Source organism: Mchenga conophoros, linkage group LG1, assembly GCF_057382185.1.
Source record: "Mchenga conophoros isolate Kocher_MC1m ecotype Shallow Benthic linkage group LG1, M_conophoros_male_GT1.1, whole genome shotgun sequence".
In the NCBI taxonomy this organism is placed as follows: domain Eukaryota; kingdom Metazoa; phylum Chordata; class Actinopteri; order Cichliformes; family Cichlidae; genus Mchenga; species Mchenga conophoros.
This window is the reverse complement of record NC_140526.1, coordinates 2,561,721-2,577,217: the sequence shown is the minus strand read 5'-3', so window position 1 is coordinate 2,577,217 and position 15,497 is coordinate 2,561,721. Positions and strand designations below refer to the sequence as shown.

Sequence of the window (15,497 nt, the reverse complement as noted above, 5' to 3'; positions counted from 1 at the left end):
ACTGATGACAAAATCTAATAATGAGATACATCAAAGTCAGACCTTTTGGTTTTTGTTCAGAGTAGAAATGTGCATGAAGCTGAGACGGCAGAGTTACAGCAGCTCCAGTTTATTTCAGCCTGTTTAATGTGTATGAGCTGCACAAATGAATGTAATTCAGGGCAAAAAGCACAAACTCCCTGCAGATTTCTCATCTGAAACTTTTCTGTTTTACTGAAAGGAAACACAGAAATTCGCCATCTGGAGCTGATTTCCTGCCAAATTTCAGCATCATCAGTCTGCCTGCCCGTCTTACAGTGAGGACCATATTTGATCTGACATTACATTTCTATCAGCAGAGGTGTGAATAATTCTGTCCAAGATTTAGACGCCATCAGGAGGCTCCACTTTTATTTATTTTTTTAAATGTTCTAGATTTGTTTTAAGCTGGGAAAAGAAGGCAGAGTGAACGAGAGGATCACACAGACACAGATACATAACATCTCAGTCCACAGGTCCAGTTCAGGGACTCCAGTTAGCTGAGGTGAAGTCTAGCAAAGAGCTAGCAGCTACAGCCACCTGTGTCACCATCCACCTGTCAGTCAGTGATGCCACGCCCCTAATAATACAAACTTTAATCCAGGTGAGTTATAAAACAGGTGTTATGTTAGGAAAATTATCTATAGAGATGAAACAGTTTGTGTATCAGGCTGTAAACATGTTTGTTTCTGCTGTAAAGCTTTAACATGGGAGTCTATGGGGACTGACTCACTGCTGCCTCTGCTGGACGGTAGAGGAACTGCAGGCTTTACGGTCATTTCTGGTATTAGCCGGTCACTGAAGGAGGGTGACTTTTGAATTTAAACACTGTTTTAGTTTCTTTATAATAAAGCTTCACAGGAAGTCGTTACCACAGTGTGTAATTCATCGCTGCTGACTGCAGTGTTGCATTTTTCTCATTGCTAACTAGTCCTTCCATTCAATACAGTGCAGCCCACCATCTCCTTCTCTAAGGCCTCTTTTTAAGTCACATTTTTCTGTCGTGTAGTCATTAAAACTGCTCGGGAGCTTCGAGTGCAATAAAACAATCCAAAGCATTCATCACAGCAAATGAATCCAAGTGTAATTTTATTTTAAAAATGCCAGAAAGACGTGAGCGGTTAAAGAATGAAGGACACGAATTTCTGTGCACATTAAAGGACCGAGTTGGTGGTTCTCAAAAATGCTTCGACACCTCCGCTGATTGGTTTTTAAATGACTTTCTTCCCTCCAGGCTGCCATCGACTCCCTCTGAAAAATCCTCTCTGAGACGTGACGGCGTCTGTGCTGTGCAATCCATCACAGTGAAGTTTTCATCACCGGCTTCTGCGAGCACCGATGGTCCATTCGAGGACACTCCAACATCCCGAAACTCGAGAGCCGGGTCAGCGTCACAGTCCGAAAGCAAACGGGAAGAAAAGACGATGCTGAGAATCTTCTTTCAGTTATCTGATTAAAACTGAAAGAACCAAGAGGAAGAAATGTGATCTTCCATTACACTGATGCTCTCCAGACAATCATACTGTAATTAGATTGGTGCACTGTGTGTGTGTGTGTGTGTGTGTACAAAAATAGTGTATTACTACAGACACAGTGTCTCCTAGCAGCCACAGAGAGGAGTAAGATTATTAAGACCACAGTTTGGAGCTCCTCAGAAAACAAAGGGAGAATTCAACGTTCGGAAAAGGCTTTGGGAACGACTCATTTCCAGCTCCCTGCTTTTGCTCTGACTCACGATACCAAACAACGCTTTCATATCTTACTGAGCGTTGAACTCTTATAGCTCCTCCCCCTTTTAAAGCAATCTTCTGAGTGGCTCACAGACACAAAGGTTTGAGCATGGGGTGGTTCTGCACTCACAGCCAGGGCTGTGGACTGGAGATGACCATATAAGGAGATCCACTTGACATCACAGAGAGCCAACGATAGACAAACCTGCGATAAACGGAGCGTGTAGAGCACAGTGGTGCACAGGGATTACTTTACATACGCCGAGCTCGTCATTAAAAACAAACACGGCTGGAAACAGGACACTTGAACCTCTAACATCCACCAGGTCAGCAGTGACGTGTGCAGAGTTACAGTCGGACTTTGTTTTAGCTGCAGGAAAAACCAGAAGATGTTATATTCCTTTTGTATTGTTTTTTCCCTAAAATTTTTAAAACTCCATAAAAAGTGATGAATGTTCAGCGCGGCTGCGCGGTTTAAGCCGTTATTTTGATTATTTGTTACAATCGTTCACGGATTTTTCGATGGTTTCACATCTGTACAAATATTTGCACCAAAATAAAATAAATTCATAACATTTTTTCGCAAAACTTTGCAGAAATTTAAATCAGCAGGGTGCTGCTTCCACTTTTACATAATGCAACATTCCTGTAGTTATTCTTTATAAATGAATATCTGCAGATGAATCAAGTGTTCGTTCATCTCCTAGAAGGAAGATCTAAAGTCTGTGTTTGTTGTTCCTGCACGAGCGACGTTTTGCTGCTTTGAAAAACAACTGCATGAGGTAACAACAGATGTTTTGCCAGTAAGCTGACCATTTTCCTGAAGCTCTCATTACTCACCGTGGTTAGTCGGCACTTATCTTTGACCACGTGAAATGCGATTTGAGTGTTTCTCTGTGAGTGGATGCTGCACAGCCTCGCTGTCATGGACGTCTGAGCTGATGTTGGGTGATTGTTACTCTACAGTTCTGGGTGTTCTCGGGTTATTTGTGTTGCTTTATGGTGCAGACGCAGCTCTCCTGCACTCTTTGCATAACATCTTCTTGGTTAATCAGTGGAGCCGGCGGCACAATGCAGGGGACAGCTGCGATTGGCTCACGCAGGCAGGTGGGCAGACGCTGATTTAGGGAGCGCTCGATTTCCTTTTTATTGGAGGAGCCAAAATCAGGATCAAGATCAGATTGATGTAAACAAACCTCAGTGACCTGGTGGAAGTTAAGAGGCGACTACAACCTGATAAGTTGGGGACACACTTTGATGGAAACATGAATCTAGAGCGCGGAATATTATTTTGTTCATCGCACAATTGCTCCAGAGTTTTAATGTACGGGAAGGAGAAAGTTTTTAACACATAATGAACCAAAAGTGTCACATGACCTCCATCAGAACGCTGCAGACGGAAGCGTGGGAGTCTTGCTCGACTTCATCCCATCATTCCCATTCTTCGACACGGATTTGAGCTCATCTAGTGAAGAATCATCCTTGGAGCAGCTCTTCCCCGACTCGGCGGCTATTTCCTCGTCCCGCTCCTCCTTCCACACCCGCTTGTACTCCTGTTTGAGCTCCTGATATGAGCGGGAGAAGGTGTGGAAGATGGAGGTGGCCGGGAACGCCATGATGAGGATGCCGCTCAGGATACTCGTCAGCGCCACTATCTGTCCGGGGATGCTGCGCGGCACCATGTCGCCGTAGCCCACGGTGGTCATGGAGATGATGGCCCACCAGTAGGAGGCCGGGATGCTGCTGAAGCTGTGGTGGGGGTGCGTGGCGGCAAATGGCGCCAGCTCGCTCTCGGCTAGATGAACCAGTGGTGAGAAGAGGGTCACGGCCACGCAGACGAACAGCAGCAGGAGGCCGAACTCTCTCATGCTGCGCTGCATGGTCACCCCGAGCGTCTGCAGGCCCAGAGAGTGGCGAGCCAGCCGCATCACGTAGAGGATCCGCAGGGCTCGCAGCAGGCGAAGGATCAGGCTCAGTTTGTCCAGGTAGCCTCTGCCGGCCCCCATGATGACATCCTCGTGCGACTCGTCTTTGATGTCGACCACCAGGGACACGTAGTACGGCAGGATGGCAACGGCGTCGATGATGTTGAGCGGGCCGCGGGCGAAGGCCAGCTTGCTCTGGGCGTTGATAAATCGGAGCACAAACTCCAAGGTGAACCAGGCCACGCAGATGGACTCCACCACGAACATGTTGTGACACTTCTGGGAGCACTCGCCCTGCAGACGGGGACAGAAACACGGAGCAAATATAAAGTGTCGCTCCATTGATTTCACACTTGATGCTCAGATAGCCTCAGAAAACAGTGACCTGCGAGGCCCGCTGCCTCTCGCCGTGCCAAAGGCAAACGGCCTCTCGGTTTTCCTTACCATCACTTTAATTCCACGTCTGCCTGCACAAAGCGAGAAATTGGAAAACATTTAAAAGCTGCAGAGCACTTACATTGATTTCTCTGGAGGTGAATGCTAAAGAAAAGTGTCTGTTGTAATAAGAAGTATGCGTCGCCTCAGGGAAAAAATCCATTTTTATTCCAGTGTGATTTTAACAGATGACCGAATGATGACAAAAAAATGAGAAAGAAAGACGCCCGAATGAAGAACTGTCCACAAATACCAGAGCGACAAAAAGAAAAGTGAAAATTACAACCTGGAAGAACACGGGCTTTTCTAACTGCACATAATGTGAACGACTTCTGACGAGAAGACGCCGTCGGGCAGCTTCCATCAAGCATTAAAATTTATATTTTTAATCTAGAACTCTGTGTTCCCTGATAAAATACTACTCCTGGAAACAGGTGAATTATTTGTGAGGGAGGTAAGATTCAGGAAAGGATGGTGAACCTCACCTGAACTTTCTGCCTGCTACTTGGTGAAAGCTGTATAGTAAAAACGATTTTCCTGCTTCCATTCTGCTTTCTCCTGTTTTACGCCATCAGATCTTCTTCTATCCTGTTCCAGCCATGATGTGCATAACAAACATGACCAGATAACAGTTTTTTTCTACTTCTGGTTCTACATGATGTCATAGAGAGTATCCAATCAAAAGAAAGTGGTCTTAAAGGGTGGCCTGGAATTGGGAGGAGCTAAATAAGGGCTATCTCTATCTGTAAATCATACAAAACTTCTCTAGTGGAGTCAAAGGATAAAATATGAGGCTGCTGTAAACTGTGTCAACATAGTGCTTTATGCTAATTTACTAATTTCATTGAGTGGTGTCTTTAGAATTTGGCCTGCGCTGATTAGTTGTAGAGATATAAGGTGAAATTTTGTTTTTGAAAAGCAAATCCGTCAGATCTTATTTTTTTCTCAAACCATGACTCCTGATAATTAACATTAAATGAAAACACTGCATTTTCTGTAAGCTAGCGTTAGCACGATTATCTCTGCAGCAGCACCATCCACCTTACAGGTCGGCCAGATTCAGAACTTTCAGCTTCTTTTAGCGCTCAGGTCCACACTTTGATTTTCTGTCGGCTCGATTAGTCCGACCGACTGCAAAAACGTTCGGGAGGAATCGATTTATTGTCTCCAGCTCACAAAAGCCAAATTCAGACTCTTTACACTGACAACAGCAGTCAGCTCTGCACGCTGTCTCCTTTGGTTAGTCTCCAGTGGGAGACTGCGGCACCCACGGTGTGGGACGGAGAGATTTCGCAGGTCTTTCCTCCCCACTGCTGTCAGACTCCATAATAAAGACTTTAACTGATCAAGCACACACATCCATACATATGCAATAATACCAAGTGCAATAATCCTTTCTGTCATCGTTGTATTTTTACTCAGTTGTATATAGTATTTGTATTTGTATTCTATTTTTATCTTATTGTATATTTATTTTATTTTATTCTACTGTATATAGTATTTTATTTTATTCTATTCTGTACAGCTGTGTACTGTATTTATTCTTATTGTATTCTAATTTTTGCCTCATAACTTTTGCACTGTCCACTTCCTGCTGTGACAAAACAAATTTCCCACGTGTGGGACTAATAAAGGTTATCTTATCTTATCTTATCTTATCTTATCTTATCTTATCTTATCTTATCTTATCTTATCTTACCTCAGACCGCCGGCAGAAAACAACCAGCAAACAGTCACGCTGACAGAAGCTGCTTTTCAATCCACGCCTGAGCCCCATTAATGTGCTTTAATTTGTCTTTTTACTGTCATCGCTCTTTCCATCACTGAAGTTACACTGATTTATAACCGCACCTATTTGTAATTACAGAGGATTTATTCTCCATATCTGTATTCTTGGACTTTTCTGTGGATGCCTTTGTCTCATACTGAGTTGGGTTGGCAAACATAAGGCCCAGGGGCCAGAATCAGGACCACTGGATGGATTTGGAAAATGTAAAGGACAAAAATGTTCCACTTTAAGCTTTTCATAAGTTTTACAGCTTTTCCTACTGATAAAAAAAATCTCCATGGCCATTCAGAACACACCAAAACAAACAACTAATAGATAAACGATATATCAGGAAAGCTTTTTTAATTATCTGCCATCCAAATGTATATTTTTACAGTAGGGTCATAGTAAAATATATATATATATAAGTCTTAGAATCACTGGATTTTCTGCACAAACAATTATTTATAAAAATTTCAAATTAAATCAGCGTTTCTGTATCACTGAAACTGTGGGATAAACTGTTGCATCTGTTCTTTTTCTTATATTAAAATATCTCAGGGATCAAATGTGCAGTTAGACTGTACATGTACATGTAAATACTGTTATATTACTGTGATGTGATTAATGTGTTAGCTAAGAGCTGCTTTTACACATCCAGCCCACACATCGCACGTTCATCTGTAGTCACATCTCCACTCTCCTGTCTGCTGCTGGGTGCAGGTACCGTGCAGCGTGTTTATCACTGCGAGCTTTCTTGTTTTTTCTAGAAACTTCTGTCTGTAAATATCACAGTGAGAGAGAACAAAATCTGCAGCTCTGTCGGCATCAGTTTACCTGTCAGTTAATCACAATCAGCCCCACTTTGCATCACAGCTACGTGAGCCGACGTTAATAGGATGAAATATTTAGTGTTGTGGTGGAAATGTTTCTCAGTCAACACACAGTCTGCTCTGTGAAGTTTTCATTACTTTCATTAAATTTCCAGCTAAAAATCATCCTTCGCTAACGGCTCCGCCACTGAGGGGAACGACCCAGAGAGCCAACTATAGCAGAAATGATGTTTTCATCTCTGCAACACATAAAACTGTAAGTCAGGAAGTAAACAAGAGCTTTATAGCAACAACCGGCTCTAACCAGCATCACCAGGTCTCCTCTTCAGCACCATTTTCTGCATTAGATCATCTTTTTTACAAGAAGTCCTCCAACAAAGCAGTCATCATAAACTAACAATGTACCATGAAAATCATCATGTAGGACTGTTTACTGTCCACACGAGCGCACAAACCGTACCACCGCTGGAGTGCACGCTGTTCTTGGACCATCTGAAAGCTTCAGTTGTTAAGTTTAGATGCAAAGACTCTTTGGTGAGGAACAGAAAGCAGTTATGCGCCATGTGCAGCTCTGTAGAGGTAGCAACACGATCACACATCACAACATTTACACATTCACACAAACTTCTTCTTCTGTCACCTGCTCCCTGCAGTGATCACCAAAACACATCACCTGCCTCCATCTCACCCTATCCCAGCATCCTCTGTCACGCCAACCCCTTCTTTACATCCATGAATCCCTTTAAAAGGCCTCTACTGGTTAGCCAGTTTTCCTCTTTCCTATAACCTTTCCTGGTTCATTGGCACCTGTGTGGTTACAGTCCTGAATAATATTTACATGTTTTAATTTAGATATTTCAGAAAAATCCCCTTCCAGACTCCAGTTTAGCGGTGAGCGCAGCTACAGTGCTACGTGCTATATAGAGTGTGAGCTAGCATTGCTGTGCACTGCTGAACTCTGCAATTAGCCCGAATGTGTGAAGAGGAACAAACTGGGTGAGTCTGTGATGCTGCTGACCGTTAGAAAGAAGTCTTACACACTTCCATGTGTTTAACCTGTTAAGTTTCCTGTTCAAAAAGGAAATTCATTGTATTTCTCTGCAATTATAAATTCTGTGTAACCAATCTTGGTATCAAAATAAAGTGAATACTTGTGAGATTTCATCAGAGGTGTAAGTAGTACTGCAGATGTTACTATTTCAAAGTTACTGTGACTCAAACATAGAAAAGTTAGATTTTTTATTTCCCTTGCCTCATTTTTTAAAGTGTTTTATAGCACATAACACCTTTGAAAATATGCTCTGGGTCAAATTTAAGTCCAGAAAACCGCGTAACTGTTTGGCATCTTCGCTTTGTTTGGTGGTTTTAGAAATGGTTTACCTGAGATTTGAGCAGAGATTTAGAGGTTTCCGTGGATACCACACATATGACTTTAAACTATGACTATAACCTTGGCTAGGATGACATGGGGGTACATACAGACAACCTGACACTGACTGAACGGAAACACACAGACTAAATACAAACAAGGGGAGATCAAGGGAAGTGGCCACACACTGGGAAACAGCTGACACAAACAAATCATAATGACGCCACAAGGGAAGTGTAAACTAGGCACATAGAACAAGACAACAAGACCTTCAAAATAAATAGGAAGCATGATGGGATTCAGATGTGACCTGAAGTTGACAACAGGAACCATGCAGACATAACATGACAGGTAAGACACGCCCAACAACAAGGGGAACTTGGGAAACTATGGGAACGGGGGAAGATGACACAAGGAGTCTAAATGAGCACAGAACTATAACTAGGCAACCGAGGAGCTAAAGAAGACTAAAAGAACCAAAACATAAACAATGAATATCAAAATACAATGAAACGCTGGGTTAAACGACCCAGGACCGTGACACAGTGGCCCCAGATGCAGACGTCAGGTTCAACATTCAGCCCGATCCCAGAAATTTCTTTTTTATTTAAACCCATATTTAAAACGTTTTATGCATTTCAAACTGATTCCACAGGCTGTTTTATAAATTCTGTAAGCTCTGTACCCACCTTCGTCTCCTCATCTCGGAGGTCCGGCATGGTGCTGATGCACAGACTGATGACGGTGACCATCACCATGACGATGGAGAGGCAGGCGAACATCTTCCCGGCCAGGCCGGAGTGAGGGTTCTCCACCATATCGCGCAGCACCACGATCAGTCTGCGATAGCCCTTTTCCGTCTGTGTGCTGCTCTTCTTCAGCATCATCCTCTTCTGCCTCCACTCTTCCTCCTTACGCTCCCGCTCCGCCACCTCCTCCACCCGGGCCATCATGCGACGGCGGCAGCAGCGCTCCATATGTCCGGGGTCCACGCCCCAGTAGTCGAGCTCGTCGTGCAGCGAAACGGCACATAACTCCCGGAGCAGACGCAGTTTGCCTGCCGCCAGGAAGTTGAGGATGACCCTAAAGGCTGTTGGGTTTCGGTCGAAGAAGAACTCCTGGCAGGTTTCGTCGTAGTCGTCGCAGAGTCGTGCGATCTCCTCGGGGGTGGTGCAGAAGCGCAGGCGACCCAGACGACTCTGAGGAAACTGCTCCAGGGTGCTCCAGGGGAAGGTGTAGCGGTTGCCGCCGACATTGATCAGAACCTGCAAGGTGCGGTCGACCACGTATGAGGCCTTCGGGTCGCGCAGCAGCTGGGCGCGCTGGAAGTAAACGCCTTTGAGGGTCTCGGTCTCCGGGATCTCGGTGAAGAAGCGGTCGAGGCTGCTGTCGTCGCTGCTGATGGAGTAGGTGCTGAAGTCGTGGTTGGCATTGCTGATGATGGGCATGCTGGCAGCTGGATGTGTGACGGGATGGATGAGATTTTATTATGTCCGACTGACCGCAGTTTTACGGAAGCTCCACTGAAACTGTAGGGAAGCAAAAAGACAGATTCAGTCTGTTGAAATCTTCCATTAATTCAAACTTGTTTGGCTCCAAGGGGCTCAATAGGGACCAACATGTAGTGAAGGAAGTGTCCCAGACCTCCTACTGATATCAAATCCAAGTCCTTTTACGTCACTTATCGAGACTTTTCATGTTCATGTTTTAAAGTTACTCCAAATCAATCATCCTTTTTTGCAGAGAAGACTAAAATATCTTCCTTAATGTTCCCCACTCGTACCCACAACATAAAACTATTAGGAAATGTTGTCTGACACATTCAATTAACTGCTACATCGGTGTTAAACATCCAAATTCAGAATGATTAAGAAGTTTTGGCTTGAAGCTTGACGTGACATCAGAGTCAGTATTGCAGTTTTCAAAGCGAGCTCTCGCTGTCATAACCTGTCAGATACCATCAAGAAACAAAGAGCAGTAAATGGGATGTGAGCAGGACGCCGGTTTCTGATGTGTTTAATCACAGACAACACTGAACAGACATATTGAGCCACAGCAGCAAAGCAGCCCGAAACGCGGAGAGAGAAGATGAGGCCTCTCGCATATTTGTGCGAAGCCTCATCTTCTGTAATGAGTCTGATCAAAACAAATCAGCGTGCCAGGAAAAAGAGTTCGGATCGCTGCAGTCGCTGCCAGGAGAACAACAACCCTCAGTGAAGCACAGGACCATGAATATCACCCAATTTGATGAGTATCTTCTAAAATACTGAATGTCAGACTCAGTGGCAATCATTATTAGTCTGCTATGAATTTGGTGATGGATTCTGAAGTGAACTTATTGTGTTATTTTTTCTTATTTCCTTTCATATCTCCTGTGCATGTGTTGAACAGTCATAATAAAAACTGATTTTCAAATAATGAAATGTGTAGGTACAAATAAATACCCAGATTCAGACAATTCCTTCTATTCTAGGAGCTTCTTTGATGATGCTGGTGAGGGGATATCCCAAATATGGTCAAAAAAACCCCACCCACCTGCTGTGTCCGAACGTTTATTCTCCACTTGGGAGTGAGGTTCGCAGGGTGACAAAGTTTTCTTTCTTTATTCAGTATTAAAGGTTTTTTCTGTTCTTTAGAAAGAATGCAGAGTTTGGATCAACAACAGCTGAAAACCTAAAGTCGACTCTCAAGTCAAATACAAAGCAGGATTTTCAGCTAGGCTAATGCTAAAAGACAAAGCTATCCAGTTTTTAAGTGATGACGTGATGAACCCTGCTTCCAGGTCCAAACTACTCTGTTTATTAAAGCTGTTGTGATTTTAACATGTTTTAATGCTTTGTATCTTGTTCTTTTTAATCTCAACAAGCCCCTAAAAACAGTCAGTGATGACTGTCGGCCTCTCTCAGTTTTTATTACCACTGTTAAATTTAAAGCTCAGTGTTTAAAACCTTACAATGTAACTCCAGCCCATGCAGCAGTATATGAATGACTAACCTCGTATTGTGGATGGATTATCTCAGTTGTTCTCCTGACTGAAGTTTGGTCCTTTTACAGCATCCTGCCATGCGATTGCATTTGTCCCTAACCATCGGGAACCCTCACGTTAACTTTTATTGAGTGGAATAAAGTTAGCGTTCATCCTCCAGCTTCACTGTGTTTATGCTATGCTAACAAGCTAGCTGTGTCGCTAACGATCACGTAGCACATCATTATATAGCAGCTAGCCCAACTTCAGTAACCCTACAAACGTCACTGCTGTTTAGTTTCCTGTCTTCATTTATGTTGGAAGTGATAACAGAGCTGTACGTTTGAATTTGTTTCAGAAATCTCTCGGTCAGAACATGCTATATCATGCTTAGGTGGAAACTAGCGAGCTAACTTCTAACTCAGTTAAATTTTAAAAAATTCTGTTTTCGTGAATGACTGATTGTGGAGTAAAGCGCTTTGGGTCCTTAGGGACTAAGTAAAAGCGCTATACAAATACAGGCCATTTACCATTTACATTACCATGCTTACCTAGACGTAGCTAAGATAAGAATTGTGCTCACCCTGAAACCCTATAAGAACAGCTCATCCAGTTTCCATATGTTTTCTGCTCTTCCGTGTTATATGATCATTTAGACCAGAGGCTGAGCCAACCTGCTGATGAAACAAGACAACGAGGACAACGATAAAAAAATGAAGCTTTTTGTTGAATAAATCAGACACTGATCCTGATGTGCTGTATTAAACTATCTGGGCTTCAGGTGTCAAATCTGACAATATATACAGCTGTAATAATTCTTCCATGCCAGTCATTAAAGAACAAATCAATGAGTCTACATTAGTTCATGTGTCTTTTTCAGTAAAATAGAAAATTGACTGAAAGGGGAAGAAGCTCTCAACACTCCCCGTTTTAGCCTCGACACCCTGCACAGTTTCTTCACACCAGTTTACGCCTCAATTTGTGTGACTCGACGGTGAGACACAGTGATGGCGTGAACGAACCCAGAGAGTAGAAAATGCCTGAGAATCACCAAAGAAGCTCTTTCAGCTCTACAGGTTCGAGCAGCAAGTAGTTTCACCTCGGCCTGATGTCGACAAGATGAATATAGAATCTGCTCGTATGAAAGCAACGTGGGTTTGACAGGTCGCTCAGTGGGAGCTATAAAAGACTGAGATCCTCACTTCTCGTGACAGCGAACCACACTTAAGTTGTAAGTCATGCTGTAAGTACATTTAAGTAATGCATGAATAATTTAAAGTTTACAGGAAAGCAGGAGTCATTTAAGTACTGCATCAATTTTGTGGTAATTGTGAAGCAAAACAAACAAAATTTCCCCTTTCATGTTGTAAGCATGCTGTGCTACAGATTTAGATATTTATTTTTTCATACAAGTTAATAAAGGAAAATATTTATAGTGTTTAAATAAAAGGACAGTTTAATAATACAATGTCCCAAAAATTACCCCATGTTTACAACACAAGATCAGAGAATATTCTTTGATTTTCTGCAGAATTCCCATTAAATTACTTAATAAATGAAACCACTTTAAATTACTTACACAGTACTAAAGTTTATTTACATCACATTTCTTTCATTTTCTGTTAAAAACCGACTTGTTACCTCCTTATTTTAGTGTATGTACCTTTAAATATTTGTAAGTAAATACAATGATGTTATAATTTCAAATAAAATCCCATGCTGACTCCCCTTATGGACTATTGTCTACATCGTTCCTGCAAAAGCAGCCACCTCTGAAGCTTTCTTGTTAGACACAAAGCAGTTACACAAAGGAAAACCGTGTGTGTGTGAATGGATGTGCAAGACGTGGTGTGTAAGGCACTCTGTGATCAGGTAGAGTAGAGCCAGTCCACTTCCTGGTTTGTGTTGCTGATGGCTCTGTCCTAGATTCTGTTTGAGTGCCATGCTGCTCTCTATGATCTATGATCCCAATTTCAGGCACACGTCAGGGATTATTAAAGTGAGCAGGATGCACGCAGCTCAATTTGGAGCCACAGCAGAGAATCTCAATACTTTATAATTAAGAAATATAAAATTGGGAAAAATCATTAAAACTTGTTTAAGTATAGAGTGACGGAGGGAGAAAGTCATTTTAATCCGTTTACTGTTAAATCTACAAAACAGTGCAGTGTGTGTGTGTGTGTGTGTGTGTGTGTGTGTGTGTGTGTGTGTGTGTGTGTGTGTGTGTATGTGTGGGTGTGTGTGTGGGTGTTTCTAATGAACAGGAGGTTTATTTAAAAAACATAATTTGGTGAAAAACTGACATTTAATGGTAGTATGAGTGCAAACAGATCCTCTGTACACTCCTGCAAAAGCTGAACATGTTTCAAAGCCTTCAGCGTTCCAGCCCAGTCTTCATTTATGCTGTGCTAATGTAGCGCCTCTAATATCAACAAGAGGTTTCAGGAGTGAGGCCATGTTAAAAGCAAAACTACAAAAATTGTGTTGTCTCAAAAGATCATTTCCTCCTTCATAGCACCTGTACAGGGGAGAACATTTTTATAACTCACCTGTTTAAAGCTTATTAAGGCTTAAAGTTTGCATCATTGGGGGCGTGGCTTCTTGAATGACAGGTGGACGGTGACACAGGCGGCTGTAGCTGCTAGCTGTTTGCTAGCTTCACCTGAACTGGACCTCTGGACCACTTTTTTTTTGCTGTTGGAGCATTTTGACATCATGTGACCAATAATATGGCTGCTGTGAAGTCACTGCACTAACAGACCATCCAAGAAGGTTGAGCTCTGGTTTTTAGGTTTGATTTTAATTCTTATTCAGCAGTAATTACCAGACATCTGTGTCTGTGTGATGCCTGAACCAAACTAGCTAGCACTCCAAAGAAAAGAAAGAAACACATAAAGTAATTTTTAAAAAAAAGCTATATGTAAATAAGATAATCAAAAACATCATGGCTGCAGTCCAAGTTTTGTTTAAAATGTTGAAGCCAGATACCAGGGGATGATGTGACTGTAGAGTCCTCCATCTTTTAGCTACAGTCTAAAGCTTTCCTCAGCCTCTCCGACCTGAAACCAGCTGTCAGCTCATATTTTTTATTAAAATGCGAGCTGAGCCACTTTCTCGCTTAAGATCTGAGATTCAAACTCAATTTTTGAAATTAAAGTTCAGCCTGAACTTGACACAGAAATGAGGGACGGACCCTGAACTACACCCCGGCCAAAGTTCCGTACAGGCCAGGTGTGATTCACTCACCTTTCAGCGCGGAGACGAGCCGCCTCGGCTCTTTAACGTGTCCCGTTCATGTTCTCTAGAAGACGCTCCTCGGCCACTGAGACTGGCGCACAACCGTCCGCGTAACTGCGCCAATTACGAGGCACAGGCGCTGCTCCGGCTCCAGTTTCTGAATCCAGTCTGAAGTTTGGGCTCGGTGTGTGTCCGTGCACCGTCACCGGGCTACACGCACACGTCGCCTCTCCAGCAGCTCCGGAGTTGGAGGGAACGGAATGAAACGGATTTCTTTGTGCGCAGCTCGGCGCTCGGTGTCCGCTGACCCCCGCCCCCGCCGCTTCCGAGGAGACGATAAATGCGATTACCTAACGGCGGTGTCCTCCTGAAACCTGCCGCTGGATTTTCATCTGTGTTTGACAGCAGGACCGTCCTCCTCCCCCCTCCCCCCCATCCTCCTCTTCCTCTTCTCACACCCTCCCATCTCCAGCCCTTCTCGCCGATGCACTGTAAAACACAGACAGGCTGAATGTGCTGGAAGAAGTTTGGGGCGGTTTTGTCTGATGTGAGAGACACGAAGAGGTAAAAGAAAGAGACGCGTGTAAAAGTTTAACCATTTAATCTTCAGGATCTTTTTGAGTCACTAACAGCTCCACAGCTCTGAGGTCGGACCGGATAATTCACCCTGCAGGATTTAAACTTACAGCAAGTCTGTGTGACTCCATCACAGGTCAGAATGAGAGCGTGCAGCCCTCTGGCACAAATCACAAACACTGATGGAACAGAAGCAGCAAAAACTCTCAGCTGCAACAGTAAGTCTGATGTAACCAAGAGAAAAAAGAAAGCGCGCTGCATCCATTCTGATCAGAGCAGCGGGTCTACTGCACAGCCTCTTTATTAGCCAGAGCTGTGCTTCTCACATCTACATGCAAGTGGATTCAATTTCATGTACACACTCTGTAGACTCCAATTTGGTGCTGCTGCACTACAACGGGACCCTACTGTACATGCGTTCTGCAGGCCTTCTAGAAAATGATATAAAGCTTGATTAGACGCCTGATGACTGACACCACAGACGACTATGTTCTTATTTTCTATTCCTGGAGGGACATACGCAGAGTTAGTCCCTGTTTTTGTTCAGATACTCAAAACTAAATGTCACAAATTCCAGGTGGTAAAAAACAAATGATGAAAAGCTGCAGTTCCTCTAACGACCAGCAGAGGCAGCAGCGAGT

The 15,497-nt window shown here is 43.4% G+C and overlaps 1 protein-coding gene across 2 annotated transcripts; it reads right to left on the bottom strand.

Annotated features, from left to right (window-relative positions):
* Positions 1–186: 186 nt before the first annotated feature.
* Positions 187–14,583, bottom strand: LOC146582688 (voltage-gated potassium channel regulatory subunit KCNG4-like). Of its 2 annotated transcripts, none has more exons than XM_085275930.1 (3): positions 14,290–14,583; positions 8,768–9,607; positions 187–3,967 (listed from the first exon to the last, which is right to left on the bottom strand). In XM_085275930.1, exons 2-3 carry the CDS (start codon positions 9,524–9,526, stop codon positions 3,131–3,133), a joined length of 1,596 nt encoding a protein of 531 aa, XP_085132056.1. In that variant the 5' UTR covers positions 9,527–9,607; positions 14,290–14,583; the 3' UTR covers positions 187–3,130. The 2 variants fall into 2 exon arrangements, with proteins under 2 accessions (XP_085132056.1, XP_085132139.1); XM_085276013.1 differs by lacking the exon at positions 14,290–14,583 and adding an exon at positions 11,627–11,687.
* Positions 14,584–15,497: the final 914 nt, after the last annotated feature.

Coding starts and splice junctions, on each gene's coding strand:
- LOC146582688 (XM_085275930.1), bottom strand. CDS start 9,526: ATGCCCATCATCAGCAATGCCAACCACGACTTCAGCACCTACTCCATC. Junction 3,968..8,767: donor TCCGAGATGAGGAGACGAAG/GTGGGTACAGAG, acceptor CCCCGTCTGCAG/GGCGAGTGCTCCCAGAAGTG.